This window comes from Dryobates pubescens, chromosome 3, assembly GCF_014839835.1.
Source record: "Dryobates pubescens isolate bDryPub1 chromosome 3, bDryPub1.pri, whole genome shotgun sequence".
Taxonomy (NCBI): Eukaryota; Metazoa; Chordata; class Aves; order Piciformes; family Picidae; genus Dryobates; species Dryobates pubescens.
Window position 1 is genome coordinate 15,280,709 of NC_071614.1, and position 14,589 is coordinate 15,295,297.

At 58.6% G+C, this 14,589-nt stretch overlaps 1 protein-coding gene across 1 annotated transcript in view; it reads right to left on the reverse strand.

The window, feature by feature from the left end:
- Positions 1-14,589, reverse strand: part of RNF144A (ring finger protein 144A) — a 43,626-nt gene that overhangs the window by 14,772 nt on the left and 14,265 nt on the right. The window contains exon 2 of the mRNA XM_054179696.1: positions 9,363-9,508. Coding sequence (XP_054035671.1) covers positions 9,363-9,497 — 135 coding nt within the window. The 5' untranslated portion in view covers positions 9,498-9,508. The remainder of the gene's footprint in view (positions 1-9,362; positions 9,509-14,589) is intronic.

Consider the following 14,589-nt stretch of genomic DNA (forward strand, 5'->3'; position numbering starts at 1 on the left):
GATGGGATGGGATGGGATGGGATGGAATGGGATGGGATGGGATGGGATGGGATGGGATGGGATGGGATGGGATGGGATGGGATGGGATGGGATGGGATGGGATGGAATAAACCAGGTTGGAAGAGACCTTCAAGATCATCTCATCCAACCTATCATCCAACACCATCTAATCAACTAACCCATGGCACCAAGCACCCTATCAAGTCTTCTCCTGAACACCTCCAGGGATGGTGACTCCACTACCTCCCTGGGCAGCCCATTCCAATGGGCAATCACTCTCTCTGTGTAGAACTTCTTCCTAACATAGAGCCTAAACCTCCCCTGGCACAGCTTGAGACTGTGTCCTCTTGTTCTGGTGTTGGCTGCCTGGGAGAAGAGACCAACCCTCACCTGGCTACAACCTCCCTGCAGGGAGTTGTAGACAGCAAGAAGGTCTCCCCTGAGCCTCCTCTTCTCCAGGCTAAGCAACCCCAGCTCCCTCAGCCTCTCCTCACAGGGCTGTGCTCCAGACCCCTCCCCAGCTTTGTTGCCCTTCTCTGGACACCTTCCAGCACCTCAACATCTTTCCTAACCTGAGGAGCCCAGAACTGGACACAGGACTCCAGGTGTGGCCTAAGCAGTGCTGAGCACAGGGCAGAATGACCTCCCTGCTCCTGCTGGCCACACTGTTCCTGATGCAGGCCAGGATGCCATTGGTCCTCCTGGCTGCCTGGGCACACTGCAGGCTCATGTTCAGCCTACCATCGACCAGCACCCCCAGGTCCCTCTCTACCTGCTGCTCTCAGCCACTCTGACCCCAGCCTGTAGCACTGCCTGGGGCTGCTGTGGCCAATGTGCAGAACCTGGCACTTGGATGTGTTCAGCCTCCTGCCCTTGGCCTCTGCCCATCTGTCCAGCCTGTTGAGGTCCCTCTGCAGAGCCTCTCTACCCTCCAGCAGATCAACTCCTGCCCCCAGCTTGGTGTCATCAGCAAACTTACTGCTGATGGACTCGATACCCTCATCCAGATCATCAGTGAAGATGTTAAAGAGCACAGGGCCCAGCACTGATCCCTGGGGCACACCACTGGTGCCTGGCTGCCAGCTGGCTGTGGCACCATTCACCACCACTCTCTGGGCTCAGCCTCCAGCCAGTTCCTAACCCAGCACAGTGTGCTCCCATCCAAGCCACGGGCTGCCAGCTTGGCCAGGAGCTTGCTGTGGGGGTTCTGGAACCCCTCCAGGGATGGGGACTCCACCAGCCAGAGAAGGGCAAGGGAGCTGGGGCCAGGGCTGGCAGGAGTGGGAAATGCTTAGTCTGGACAGAAGGAGGCTGAGGGTGGAGCTCATTGCTGCCTCCAGGTGTCTGAGGAGGGCAGATGGAGAGGCAGGGGCCTGGAATCCACTGCCACAAGGAAGAGGAATCTCAGAAGGGTTTCCCTTGGAAAGTGAAGGGAGGTGGTGGAGTCCCCATCCCTGGAGGGGTTCCAGAGGGCACTGGAGGTGGCACTTGGTGCCATGGTTTAGTCATGGGCTCTGTGGTGCCAGCTTGGCCTGGATGATCTTTGAGGTCTCTTCCAGCCTTGGTGATCCTGTGAAAGGATCTCCAAGGTCACTGAGTCCAACCCTGACCCAGCACCACCATGGCCACTAAACCATGTCCCAGCTCCAGTGCCTGCATGTGCTCTGAACCCCTGCAGGGATGGTGAGCCCAGCAGCCCCTTGGGCACCTGTGCCAGTGCCTGGGGCCAGGGGGCACAGGGGGCTGCTCTCTTGCCTTCTGCCTCTACAAAAGAGCCATCTCAACTTGATGGTTCATGGATCAGACAATGGGGTTGGGTTGGAAAGGACCTCAGAGCTCAGCCAGTGCCACCCCCTGCCATGGGCAGGGACACCTCCCAGCAGGCCAGGCTGCTCAGGGCCTCATCCAGCCTGGCCTGGAACACCTCCAGGGAGGGGACAGCCACAGCCTCCCTGGGCAGCCTGTGCCAGGCTCTCCTCAGCCTCATTGCCAAGGATTTCTTCCTCATCTCCACTCCCAAGCTGCCCTCTCCCAGCTCAAAGCCATTTGCCCTTGTCCCAAGTCCTTCCCCAGCTCTCCTGTAGCCCCTTCCAGTAGTGGGAGGCTGCTCTGAGGTCTCCCCAGAGCCTTCCCTTCTCCAGGCTGAGCAGCCCCAGCTCTCCCAGCCCCTTCCCAGAGGAAGGGAAGATGAGAACTGGGACTCCCAGAGCCCTACAGTTTCCATGGAGACCACATCAGCAATCTGGGTACCACCAGAGCCCTTCTCCCATGGCAACCACAGCCTTTCACCTGTCACAGCTGAACCCCTGGCAGCAAGGCCAGGAGTGAGCAGCATGAGCACCACCAAAGCAGAGGAGCAAGGTGGACTTCACCCCAAACCTTGCTGCTGTGGAGGAGCAACCTCCTCCCTCCACCCCCACACTTCCCTCACCACAGTGAGACCTACTGCCTGGCTGGGGAGGCAAAGGGGAGTGATGGAGACAGGGAGGAGATCCTGCAGATCTCTGCAGATGCCACCCAGCTTCTGCCAGCCTGCCACTGCCCAGGAAGGGGAGGGCAGGGTGCAGCAGAGCCCTGTGGGCTTCTCAGCCTCCTTGGGAGCTCAGCTGGCACTGGCACACTGCAGACAATTAGAGACAGGCCACCTCTGAGTGTTGTCAGGTGTGTGACCAGAGAGTGGAGCCAGACACAATCAGGGAAGGCAGCCCTGGAGAGCACCCAGCCCAAGCCCCCTGCTCCAGCAGGGCCCCCCCAGCAGCTTGCCCAGGAGCACAATGGCCAGGGGGGGTTGGAAGCTCTCCAGAGCAGGAGGCTCCACAGCCTCTCTGGGCAGCCTGCCCCAGGTCTCCAGCAGCCTCACACCAAACAACTTTCTCCTCCTGGTCAGATGGAACCTCCTGGGCTCCAGTTTGTGCCCAGTGCCCCTTGGCCTGGCCCTGGGCACCACTGACAGGGGCCTGGCCCTGTCCTCCTGCTTCCCACCCTCTAGCTGTTGATCAGCACTGCTCAGGTCCCCTCTGGGGCTGCACTTCTCCAGGCTCTCAGCCCCAGGGCTCTCCCTCAGCCTTTCCTCCTGCCAGAGCTGCTCCAGGCCCCTCTGCAGCTTGCTGTCCCTCTCCTGGGCTCTCTGCAGCAGCTCCTTGTCTGCTTTGAACTGGGGAGCCCAGAACTGGACACAATCCTTCAGGTGTGGCCTCAGCAGGGCAGAGCAGAGGAGAAGGAGAACCTCCCCTGCCCTGCTGGCCACACTGTCCTCATGCACCCAAAGAAACCACTGCCCTCCTTGGGCACCTGGGCACACCTTGGCTCACCTTCAGCTGATGGCCCCCAGCACCCCCAGGTCCTTCTGTAGAGGGCAGTTTCCAGCCACTCTCTCTCAAGCATTCCAGGGGCTGTTGTGAGCCAAGTGCAGGCCCCAGCCCTTGGCCTTGGTGAATCTCACCCTGCTGCCCCCAGCCCTCGATCCACCCTGCCCAGGTCTCCCTGCAGAGCCTTCCTACCCTCCACCAGATCAGCACTGCCTCCCAGCTTAGGCTCACCTTCCAGGTCACTGCAGAAGACATTCAGCTGCTTCCAGAGCCCCTCTCACCTACAAACATCTGCTGCCAGACTGGAGCTCCCAGAGCTCGAGGGCAGCAGGAGCTTCACTTGCTCCCCACCCAAGAGCTGCTGCTGGGCTCACACAGGAGCAGGGCACTGCCTGGATGGCCTGGAGGGAGCACTGCTGCCAGAGCCTCCTGCTCTGCCTCCTACTCAGAGACAACAAATCCATCTCTTGGAACAGCAGGCTGGATGCTTCTCAGAGTCACAGAATGGGCTGGGTTGGAAGGGACCTCAGAGCTCAGCCAGCTCCAACCCCCTGCCATGGGCAGGGACACCTCCCACCTGCCCAGGCTGCTCAGGGCCTCATCCAGCCTGGCCCTGAACACCTCCAGGCAGGAGGCAGCCACAGCCTCCCTGGGCAGCCTGTGCCAGGCTCCCCCCAGCCTCACTGGCAAGGATTTCTTCCTCATCTCCAGGCTCAACCTCTCCTCTTCCAGCTTCAATCCACTGTCACTCCCAGCCCTTGTGGCAAGTCCCTTGCCCATGTTAAGGACTCCACTTGTGACAGATGATGACCAATGTCCTCCTGATGAGCAGGGCTTTCATGCAGACAGCTGCTCACCTCCTAGCTGCTTCAGCTGCCTTCATTAGGGCTTTGCAGGGTTGAGTGGTGGAGGAGGTCAGGAGAACCTGGAGAAGAGGAGGCTCAGGGGAGACCTTCTTGCTCTCTCCAACTCCCTGAAGGGAGGTTGGAGCCAGGTGGGGATTGGTCACTTCTCCCAGGCCCCCAGCACCAGAACAAGAGGACACAGTCTCAAGCTGTGCCAGGGGAGGTTCAGGCTGGAGGTGAGGAGAAAGTTCTCCCCAGAGAGAGAGATTTGCCACTGGGATGTGCTGCCCAGGGAGGTGGTGGAGTCCCCATCCCTGGAGGTGTTCAGGAAGAGCCTGGCTGAGGCCCTTGGTGCCATGGTTGAGTTGCTCAGATGGTGCTGGGGGAGAGGTTGGAACTGATGATCTCTGAGGTCTTTTCCAACCTGGTTGACTCCATTCTATTCTAGCCACTGGCAGCAGGCACAGCAGGCTGAGCTCTGCTGGAAGCAGCTCCTAGGCTGAGTGAGGTCTCAGTGGTGCTGTGCTGACACTGCCAGCTCTTGCTGCTGCCTTGCCTCTCCCTCTGCAGACACCATGTGTGGATGAAGATGATGAGGATGATGCATTCACTTTTAATGCCAGCACTTACAGCACTTACACTGCTCAAGCTGAAGGAGCTTTGCCATCATCAATCATTCATGTGCTTAATTCTGCTCCTCAGGCTCTTTGGGCCCTTTGCCAGAGCCTCTTCCATTTGCTTCCCTTTCCTCACATCCCCCCAGCAGTGACACACTGCATCCCTACCCCCAGCACAGGGCAGGGCCTGCTCCTTGCCCTGCTGCACCACTGGCCACCACCTCCTCCAAACAGCACAGCCAGAGGGCCCTTCTTGTGCTGAACCTTCTGGGAACACAGAGCTGAGAGCCAGAACCCAGGAGGCTGCACCTCAGCAGCAGAAGACAGCTCTTGAGGGTGAGGCTGCTGGAGGCCTGCAGCAGGCTGCCCTGAGAGGCTGTGGAGTCTCCTCTGGAGCCTTTCCAGCCCCACTTGGATGTGTTCTGGGTGCCCTGCCCTGGGTGCCCTGCTCTGGCAGGGGGTTGGGACTGAATGACCTCCCCAGGACCCTTCCAACCTTCTACCATGCTGTGATTCTTGGCTGGAGACTCACAGAATCATGCCAGCTAGGAGAGACCTTCAGGATCACTGAGCCTACAGAAGCCTTTGGGTTGGAAGAGGCCTCAAAGCTCAGCCAGCTCCAGCCCCCTGCCATGGGCAGGGACACCTGCCACCAGCCCAGGCGGCTCAGGGCCTCACCCAGCCTGGCCTTGAGCAGCTCCAGGCAGGAGGCAGCCACAGCCTCCCTGGGCAGCCTGTGCCAGGCTCTCCCCAGCCTTACTGCCAAGGATTTCTTCCTCATCTCCAGCCTCACTCTCTCCTCTTCCAGCTTCAATCCATTCCCCCTCATTCCATCACTCCCAGCCCTTGTCCAAAGTCCCTCCCCAGCTCTGGTGCAGGCCCCTGCAGGGACTGGCAGGCTGCTCCAAGCCCTTCCCCTGTTCACTTGGAGCCTCAGGCAAGTTTTACAGGACAAGAAAACCCAAACCACCAAAGCTGGGCAGCAAACCACTTGAAGATGCTCTTGGGGAACATTTTCATTACTTAGAAGAGCAACCTTCTGGAAAAGCCACAACAAACTCACTCCTAAGGAAGGTGCTGCTGCTGCTGCAGAAGACAAGGGACTGCTCCCCAGGGTCAGCTCTGCTGTGAGGCTTAGGCAGGCAACAGCATTCTCCTGCACTGCCTTCCTGAGGGGCTCAAGGCCAGGCTGGATGAGGCCTAGGACAACCTGGGTTAGCAGGAGGTGTCCAAGCCCATGGCAGGGTTGGAACTGAATGGTCCTTGAGGTCCCTTGCAGCCCCAAACATTCCTGTGAATCCTACTGCAGTGTACAGGCTGGGGGCAGGGGGGCTGAGAGCAGCCAGGCAGAGAGGGACCTGGAGGTGCTGGCTGACAGCAGCTGAACAGGAGCCTGCAGTGTGCCCAGGGGGCCCAGAAGGCCAAGGGCATCCCGGCCTGCAGCAGGAACAGTGTGGCCAGCAGGAGCAGGGAGGTCATTCTGCCCTGTGCTCAGCACTGCTGAGGCCACACCTTGAGTCCTGTGTCCAGTTCTGGGCTCCTCAGTTCAAGAAGGACATTGAGAAGACTTGAAGGTGTCCAGAGAAGGGCAACAAAGCTGGGGAGGGGTCTGGAGCACAGCCCTGGGAGGAGAGGCTGAGGGAGCTGGGGTTGCTTAGCCTGGAGAAGAGGAGGCTCAGGGGAGACCTTCTTGCTCTCTCCAACTCCCTGCAGGGAGGCTGTAGCCAGGTGGGGGTTGGTCTCTTCTCCCAGGCACCCAGCACCAGAACAAGAGGACACAGTCTCAAGCTGTGCCAGGGGAGGTTCAGGCTGGAGGTGAGGAAGAAATTCTTCCCAGCAAGAGAGATTGGTCATTGGGATGTGCTGCCCAGGGAGGTGGTGGAGTCCCCATCCCTGGAGGTGTTTAGGAAGAGCCTGGATGAGCCCCTTGGTGCCATGGTGTGGCTGATCAGATGGTGCTGGGTGACAGTTTGGACTGGATGATCTCTGAGGTCTTTTCCAGCCTGGTTAATTCTCTGTTCTGCACTGCAGAAAATGCCACCCAGCACTTCCTGGCTGTGCTGTGGCTGGGTCCCAGCTGACACAAATCTCTCCCTGGGGCTATATCTGGAGGGCTATTTTGAGCAGCTCCTCTCCTCCTTGCTTGGCAGCTGATCTGCAGTTTGGGAGGCCCTCAGCAGTTTAGTCTCCATGTCAATCACCATCCCACTTGGAAACATCTTTCTGCTTGGGTTGGAGCTTTCTTCATGGACCCATGGAAATGTTTTGGCTGGAGAAGCCTTTTAGGAACCCTGAGGGGAGATCTGGCTTGGGCTCAGAACACTCCCAAAGCTCAAACCCACCCAAAAACCAGAAGGGAAAAACCCAACACCCCAGATGGAAACAGTCAGAGAGTCACAGAGCTGTCAGGGCTGGAAGGGACCTCAAGGCTCAGCCAGTTCCAACCCCCCTGCCATGGCCAGGGACACCTCACACTACAGCAGGTTGCTCACAGCCACATCCAGCCTGGCTGCAAACACCTCCAGGCAGGAGGCTTCCACCACCTCCCTGGGCAACCTGTGCCAGGCTCTCACCACCCTCCTGGGGAACAACTTCTTCCTCACAGCCAGTCTCAATCTCCTCACCACCATGGCCACTGAACCATGTCCCAAAGTGCCATGGCCACACATTCCTTGAGCACTTCCAGGCAAGGTGACTCCACCACCTCCCTGGGCAGCCTGTGCCAGTCCCTGGCCACTCCTGCAGTCATGGAATTTCCCCTGACATTCAACTTAACCTTCCCCTGGCACCATTCCAGGCCATTTCCTCTCCTCCTGGTACCTGATACTGGGGAGCAGAGCCCAGCCCCAACCTGGCTCCAGCCTCCTCTCAGGGAGCTGCAGAGAGCAAGGAGGTCTCCCTCAGCCTCTTCTCCAGATTAACCCCCCCCCAGCTCCCTCAGCTGCTCCTCCTCAGCCCTGCTGTCAGGACCCTTCCCCACCTTCCTTGCCCTTCCCTGGCCCTGCTCCAGCCCCTTCAAAATCCTTCCTGTAGAGGGAGCCCCAACACTGAGCCCAGCACTGCAGGTGTGCCCTCAGCAGCGCTGAGCTCAGTCCTTCCTACTCTCTAGGCTTCTGCTCCTCTGCTACCTCGAGCCAGCCAACCATGGCCACATTCCTGCTGGATGAGACACCCCAAACCTGGCAGAGCTGGCAGCACCACAAGGACCACCCCGACAAACCCCACAACGGAGCTGTGCACAGAGAGCCACAGCTGGCAGAGGCCCAGGGCTGGGACAGGAGCTGCTGAGCAGAGGAGTGGCAGCCTGCTCTGGGCAAGCCATGCTCAGCACAAGGCAGCAGAGCTCTCCCTCAGGCTTTTCTGAGCAGCAGCCTTGTGGTGGTGTGCTGGGATGAGCCAACCTTCAGGGGATCTTTACCACAGCCTCCAGCTCCCTCTGATCATTTCCACAGGACAAAATCATCTCTTGGACCACCACAGAGTCACAGAACTGTCAGGCTTGGAAGGGAGCTCAAGGCTCAGCCAGTTCCAACCCCCCTGCCATGGCCAGGGACACTTCACACCACAGCAGGCTGCTCACAGCCACATCCAGCCTGGCTGCAAACACCTCCAGGCAGGAGGCTTCCACCACCTCCCTGGGCAACCTGTGCCAGGCTCTCACCACCCTCCTGGGGAACAACTTCTTCCTCACATCCAATCTCAATCTTCCCACTTCCAGTTGTGCTCCACCCCCCCCAGACCTATCCCTCCCTGACACCAAGAGTGGAACAGAGAAGGGCAATGAGTTCACCAGCTGTATCTCCACTCATGCTGGGAGAACCACAGAGACTCACAGAATTCTGTGGCTTGGAGAAGAGCTCCAAGGCCATTGAGTGCAGCCAGCAACCCATTCCCCCCAGGGCCAACAAACCCTGGCCCCAAGTGCCATGGCCACAGGGTTCTGCAGCCCCTCCAGGGCTGGGGACTCCACCACCTCCCTGGGCAGCCTCTGCCAGTCCCTGACCACTCTGGCAGCAAGGCCATTTTTCCTCATCTCCAACCCAAACCTCCCCTGGTGCAACCTGAGGCCATCTCCTCTCATCCTGCCACTTGATGCTAGGGAGAAGAGCCCAACACCCTCCTGGCTCCAACCTCTTTGCAGGGAGGTTGGCCATCAGGAGGGAGCTTTGGCCATCAGGAGGAGATTCTTCACACTGAGAGTGAGGAAACCCTGGCACAGGCTGCCCAGGGATGTGGTTCAGGCCCCAGCCCTGGAGACACTCAAGATCAGACTTCAAGTTTCTTCTCACGTCCAACCCAAACCTCCCCTGGTGCAACCTGAGGCCATTTCCTCTTGTCCTATCCCTTGTTACTGGGGAGAAGAGCCGAACCCCAAGGCTCCAACCTCCTTGCAGGGAGCTGTAGAGGGCCAGAAGGTCTCCCTTCAGCCTCCTCTTCTCCAGACTGAACGAGCCCAGGTCAGGTCAGCAGCAATCTTTGTTTCCACTGCAGCATCAAGACCTCAGGGTGAAGCCCACCCAGCTCCATGATTTGTGCAGCCAGAGCTGGGTTGGGTTGGGGCTGGGGTTGCTTTCATGCCCCTCAGGACTCACCAGGGTGCAGAAGATGCATTGACATTGTGCTATGGTTGTCATCTGCTCCACAGGGTACTCCCCAAGGCAAAGCTTGCAGGACACTAATGGGTCAAGAACCAAGTCCCAGGTAGGTCTGTATCTTGCTGTAGTCATGGCAGAGCACTCTGGAAAACAACACAAAAGGACACAGAAACTACTTGATTGGCTTAGCTGGAGCAGTGCTGGAGCTGCACACCTGCCTGGCCCCTCCTGCCTGCTCCCTGGGCCAAAAGCATCCATGAGCAGTGACCCCCCCTGCACTCAGCAGGGACACCTCCAGCCAGGTCAGCCTGCCCAGGGCTGAAAGGTGAGGGCCTTGGGCAAGGTGACCTCTGAGAGTCCCTGCCACAGCAAGGACATCTGTGACTTCTGATCTCCAGAGGGCCCTGCCAACCCCTGCCACCCTCTGAGCCCAGAGACACACAGAAAGCAAAGGGACCTGGAAATCCCCACCCCCCAAAGCAGCTGGTAGAGCCAGGCCAGGGGAGGCCACAAGGGTGAGCCAAGGGCTGGAGCAGCTCTGCTGGGAGCACAGGCTGAGGGAGCTGGGGCTGTGCAGCCTGCAGAGGAGAAGGCTCCAGGGGCACCTCAGAGCTGCTGCCAGCACCTGAAGGGAGCCTGCAGGAAGGCTGCAGAGAGACTTCTCCTGAGGGTGACTGAAGCCAGGCCAAGGTTGTGCTCTGAGATGCTCCTCAGCAGCAGCCCAAATAAGCATCTTCATGACACACAGCAAATATGCCAGGCCCTTCCCCTGCCTGCCATGAGGCTTCTGTCTGAGCCCACCCTCTGTTTGTCCAGCCAGAACAGAATTAGAACCCAGCAAACAGATCCTGCTCCTCACTCACACCACAGGCAGCTACTGTACATACAGTGAGGCTGCCCCGTGGGGAGCTAAGGGAAGGCTGGGACCAGCGGCCAGCACCTGAAGGGAGCCTGCAGGAAGGCTGCAGAGAGACTTCTCCTGAGGGGGTCTGCAGCCAGGCCAAAGGGGAATGGTTTGGAGCTGAGGCAGAGCAGGGTCAGGCTGCAGCTGAGGAAGAAGTTCTCACCAGCTTTTGGTGCCACTGTGGCTTCTGCCAGCCCTACCCAAGAGCAGCAACCTGAAATAACCTGGGTGTGGTGGCTCTGCAAAGCCCTGGAGGCAGGGATGGAAAAAGCACTGCAAAGGGGGGAGGGAAAAAATGAGAGAGTGCAGAGGGGGGGGAAAAAAAGAGATCACTTTGCTGCATGGGAACAAATCTGCCCTCAGGAAGAAGGGAGAGGAGGGGAAGGCTGAGAGGGGTGGAGAGGGGAAAAACCTACAGCAAATCACTGAAGAGAAGGGGAAAAGGAGTGAGAGGAAGAGAGGGAAGAGGGCAGAGGGAGGAGGGAGGGGAGGAAAATAGATCCAGAGAATGGTTTGGGTTGGAAGGGACCTTAAAGATCTTCTAGCTGGAGATGTCCCTGCTGCCTGCAGGGGGGTGGACAAGATGCCCTTGGAGGGTCCCTGCCAAGGCAGAGAAGGGTTGCTGGTGACACTGACACTGAATCTCCAGCCTCACCCCACCCCCCAGCAAATGCTTGCATGCACCCCCCTGCCATGGCCAGGGACACCTCACACCACAGCAGGTTGCTCACAGCCACATCCAGCCTGGCTGCAAACACCTCCAGGCAGGAGGCTGCCACCACCTCCCTGGGCAACCTGTGCCAGGCTCTCACCACCCTCATGGGCTACAACTTCTTCCTCACAGCCAATCTCAATCTCCCCACTTCTAGTTCTGTTCCATCCCCCTCAGTCCTATCCCTCCCTGACACCCTCAGAAGTCCCTCCCCAGCTTTCCTGGAGCCCCCTGCAGATCCTGGAAGGCCACAATGAGGTCTCCTGGGAGCCTTCTCCTCTCCAGCCTGCACAACCCCAACTCCCTCAGTCTGTCCTCACAGCAGAGCAGCTCCAGCCCTCTGCTCCTCCTCGTGGCCCTTCTCTGGACACCTTCCAGCACCTCCAGATCTTTCCTGGCACAGAGGCTCCAGACCTGGCCCCAGAGCTCCAGCTGTGGTCTCAGCAGAGTGGAGCAGAGGGGCAGAATCCCCTCCCTGGCCCTGCTGGCCACACTTCTCTTAGAATAGAATAGAACAGAAAGAATGGAATGGAATGGAATGGAATGGAATAGAATAGAATAGAATAGAATAGAATGGAATGGAATGGAATGGAATGGAATGGAATGGAATGGAATGGAATGGAATGGAATGGAATAGAATAGAATAGAATGGAATGGAATGGAATGGAATGGAATGGAATGGAATGGAATGGAATGGAATGGAATGGAATGGAATGGAATGGAATGGAATGGAATTAACCAGGTTGGAAAAGACCTTTGAGATCCTCAAGTCCAGCCTCTCACCCAGTACCATCTGATCAATTAAACCTTGGCACAGAGTGCCTCATCCAGGCTCTTCCTAAACACCTCCCTGCTGCAGCCCAGGCTCTGCTTGGCTCTCTGGGCTGCAAGTGCTCCCTGCTGGCTCCTGTTGAGCTTCTCCTCCCCCAGCACCCCAAGGCCTTTCCTTCAGGGCTGCTCTCCAGCCAGTCCTTGCTCCTTCTGTATCAGTGCCTGGGCCTGCTCCCTCCCAGGAGGGCTCTCTCCACTCTGCCTTTGATCTCCACCCAAGAGTTCTGAACCCAGTTCCAGACTGCAGCTCCTCAGCCTGGTTCCCATCTTCTGCTGAGCCCAGTGTGGGCCTTGTGGCACAGCTCCAGTGGTGATGGTGACCACTTGCCATCAGCTGGTCGGTTCCCACAGTGCTGTGGATCTGTTTCATTGTTATTGTTTTCACTGAAGCAGCTGAAAGTCTTTTCCCCTAGCCCAGCAGTCCCTCTCCCTCATTCCCTTTCTCTCCCCTCTGGGAAGGGAGAGGAGCATCTGGCACTCATTTGGTGGCCAGCCCAGCCCTGACCCTTGACAGTCAGCCAAGGCTGGCAGCTCAGGATGCACTGAAGCCCTGCTTCAAATGAGGACAGCTAAGAAGATACTTCCATGCTTTCCAGCTCTGAGCTGCAGGTGTCTAGGCTGAGGGAGCTGGGGGTCTTCAGCCTGGGGAAGGGAAGGCTCTGGGGGCACCTCAGAGCTGCCTGCCAGCACCTGAAGGCAGCCTGCAGGAAGGCTGCAGAGAGACTTCTCCTGAGGGGGTCTGCAGCCAGGCCAAGGGGGAATGGTTTGGAGCTGAGGCAGAGCAGGGTCAGAGTGGAGCTGAGGAAGAAGTTCTGCAGCAGGAGGGAGCTGAGCCTCTGGCACAGGCTGCCCAGGGAGGCTGTGGCTGCCTCCTGCCTGGGGGTGCTGCAGGCCAGGCTGGAAGAGGCCCTGAGCAGCCTGTGCTGGTGGGAGGTGTCCCTGCCCATGGCAGGAGGCTGGACTCAAGCTCCAGAGGTCCCTTCCATAGCCCTCCCCATGCTGGGAATCTGTGGGGCAGTCAAACCCAAACTGCTCTGCTAAGCCTTGCCTCCCACCCTTCTGTTTTGACTTTCCCTTACCCAACTCCTTCCCCCTCCACCCTTTGCCTTACTTCCTCCTATTCTTTCCCTCCTCCTCCCTGCTCCCAAGGAACTGATGGATTAGTTCCCCCCCCTGAGCTGTTCTCCACCACAGCCATAAATCAGTGAGGGGCAGTTTAACCCCTTCACTCTCCACAGGGCTTTTGCCTTCTCCACACTTGCCTCCTGGGAACACCAAAGCTCTGCCAGCACCAAGCCCCAGCAACACCGAGCCTGAGCTCTGCAGGCAGCACCAGGCTTCAGCCCTGGGGGGACTGGCTTTGCTGGGCAGGAGACAGGGGAGCTCTGGAGGCTTGCAGCTCCCATCCAAAGCTGTGGGAATGCAAGCAGAAGGCAGGGGAGGGGAGCCCCAGCCACTGGCAGAGCCCAGCTCAGCCTTTCCCTCAGTTCCCAAACTGCCTTTTCCTGTGCAGCTCTGGCCAAAGGCATTCCTGGGGCAGTGCCTTGTGCTGCACTCCCCCTGGCCTTATGGGGCCTGAACAGAGCCCAGCCCCATCCTCTTGGAGCCAGCCTTTGGCTCTTGCCAAGCACTGACCAGATCCCCTCTCAGGCTGCTCTGCTCACGGCTCAGCAGCCCCAGGGCTCTTCACTTCTCCTGTAAGAGAGCTGCCCCAGGCCCCTCAGCATCTCTGTGCCCTTCCCTTGGGCTCCCTCCAGCAGTGCCCTGGCCCTCTGGCACTGGGGAGCCCAGGGCTGGATGCAGTACTCCAGAGCAGAGGGGAGAAGGCCCTCCCTAGCCCTGCTGGCCCCTCTCCTCTCCCTGCACCCAGGCCACCACTGGCCCTCTTGGCCAGCAGGGCACAGTGCTGGCTCCCTGGGAACGTGCCCCCCAGCAAGAGATGGGTGCTGGCCTCTTCTCCCTAGCAACAAGAGAAGGGCAAGGAAGCTGGGGAAGGGTCTGGAGAACAGGGCTGGGGAGGAGAGCTGAGGGAGCTGGGGGTGGTTAGAAAAGGTCTCCCTTCAGAAGGTCTCCCTACAGCCTCTCTGCAGCTTCCTCAGAGGAAAGGAAGCCAGGTAGGGGTTGGTCTCCTCTCCCAAGCAACAGGACAAGAGGAAAGGGCCTCATGCTGCACCAGGGGAGGCTGAGGTTGGACATTAGAAGAAACTTGTTGACTGGAAGGGTTCTCAGAGCCTGGCACAGGCTGCCCAGGGAGGAGGCTGAATGCCCATCCCTGCAGGTGTCTGAAGGGGCAGAGCTGTGGTGCTGAGGGCCATGGCTTAGGGTGTGGCAGCTTTAGGCCCAGCCTTGGCAGAGGTGGCAGAGAATGGTTGGAGTTAATGAATGGAATGGAATGGAATGGAATGGAATGGAATGGAATGGAATTAACCAGGTTGGAAAAGACCTCAGAGCTCATCCAGTCCAACCTCTCACCCAGCACCATCTGAGCAACTCAACCATGGCACCAAATGCCTCATCCAGGCTCTTCCTAAACACCTCCCAGTGATGGGGACCCCATCACCTCCCTGGGCAGCACATCCCAATGGCCAATCTCTCTTGCTGGGAAGAATTTCTTCCTCACCTCCAGCCTAAACCTCCCCTGGCACAGCTTGAGACTGTGTCCTCTTGTTCTGGTGCTGGTTGACCTCCAAGGTCTTTTCCAGCCACCCCAGTTCCAGGGTTCTGTGAGTTTAGCAGACAACCATTTTCTCTGGGCCCCTTTGGTCTCTTCACCAGGA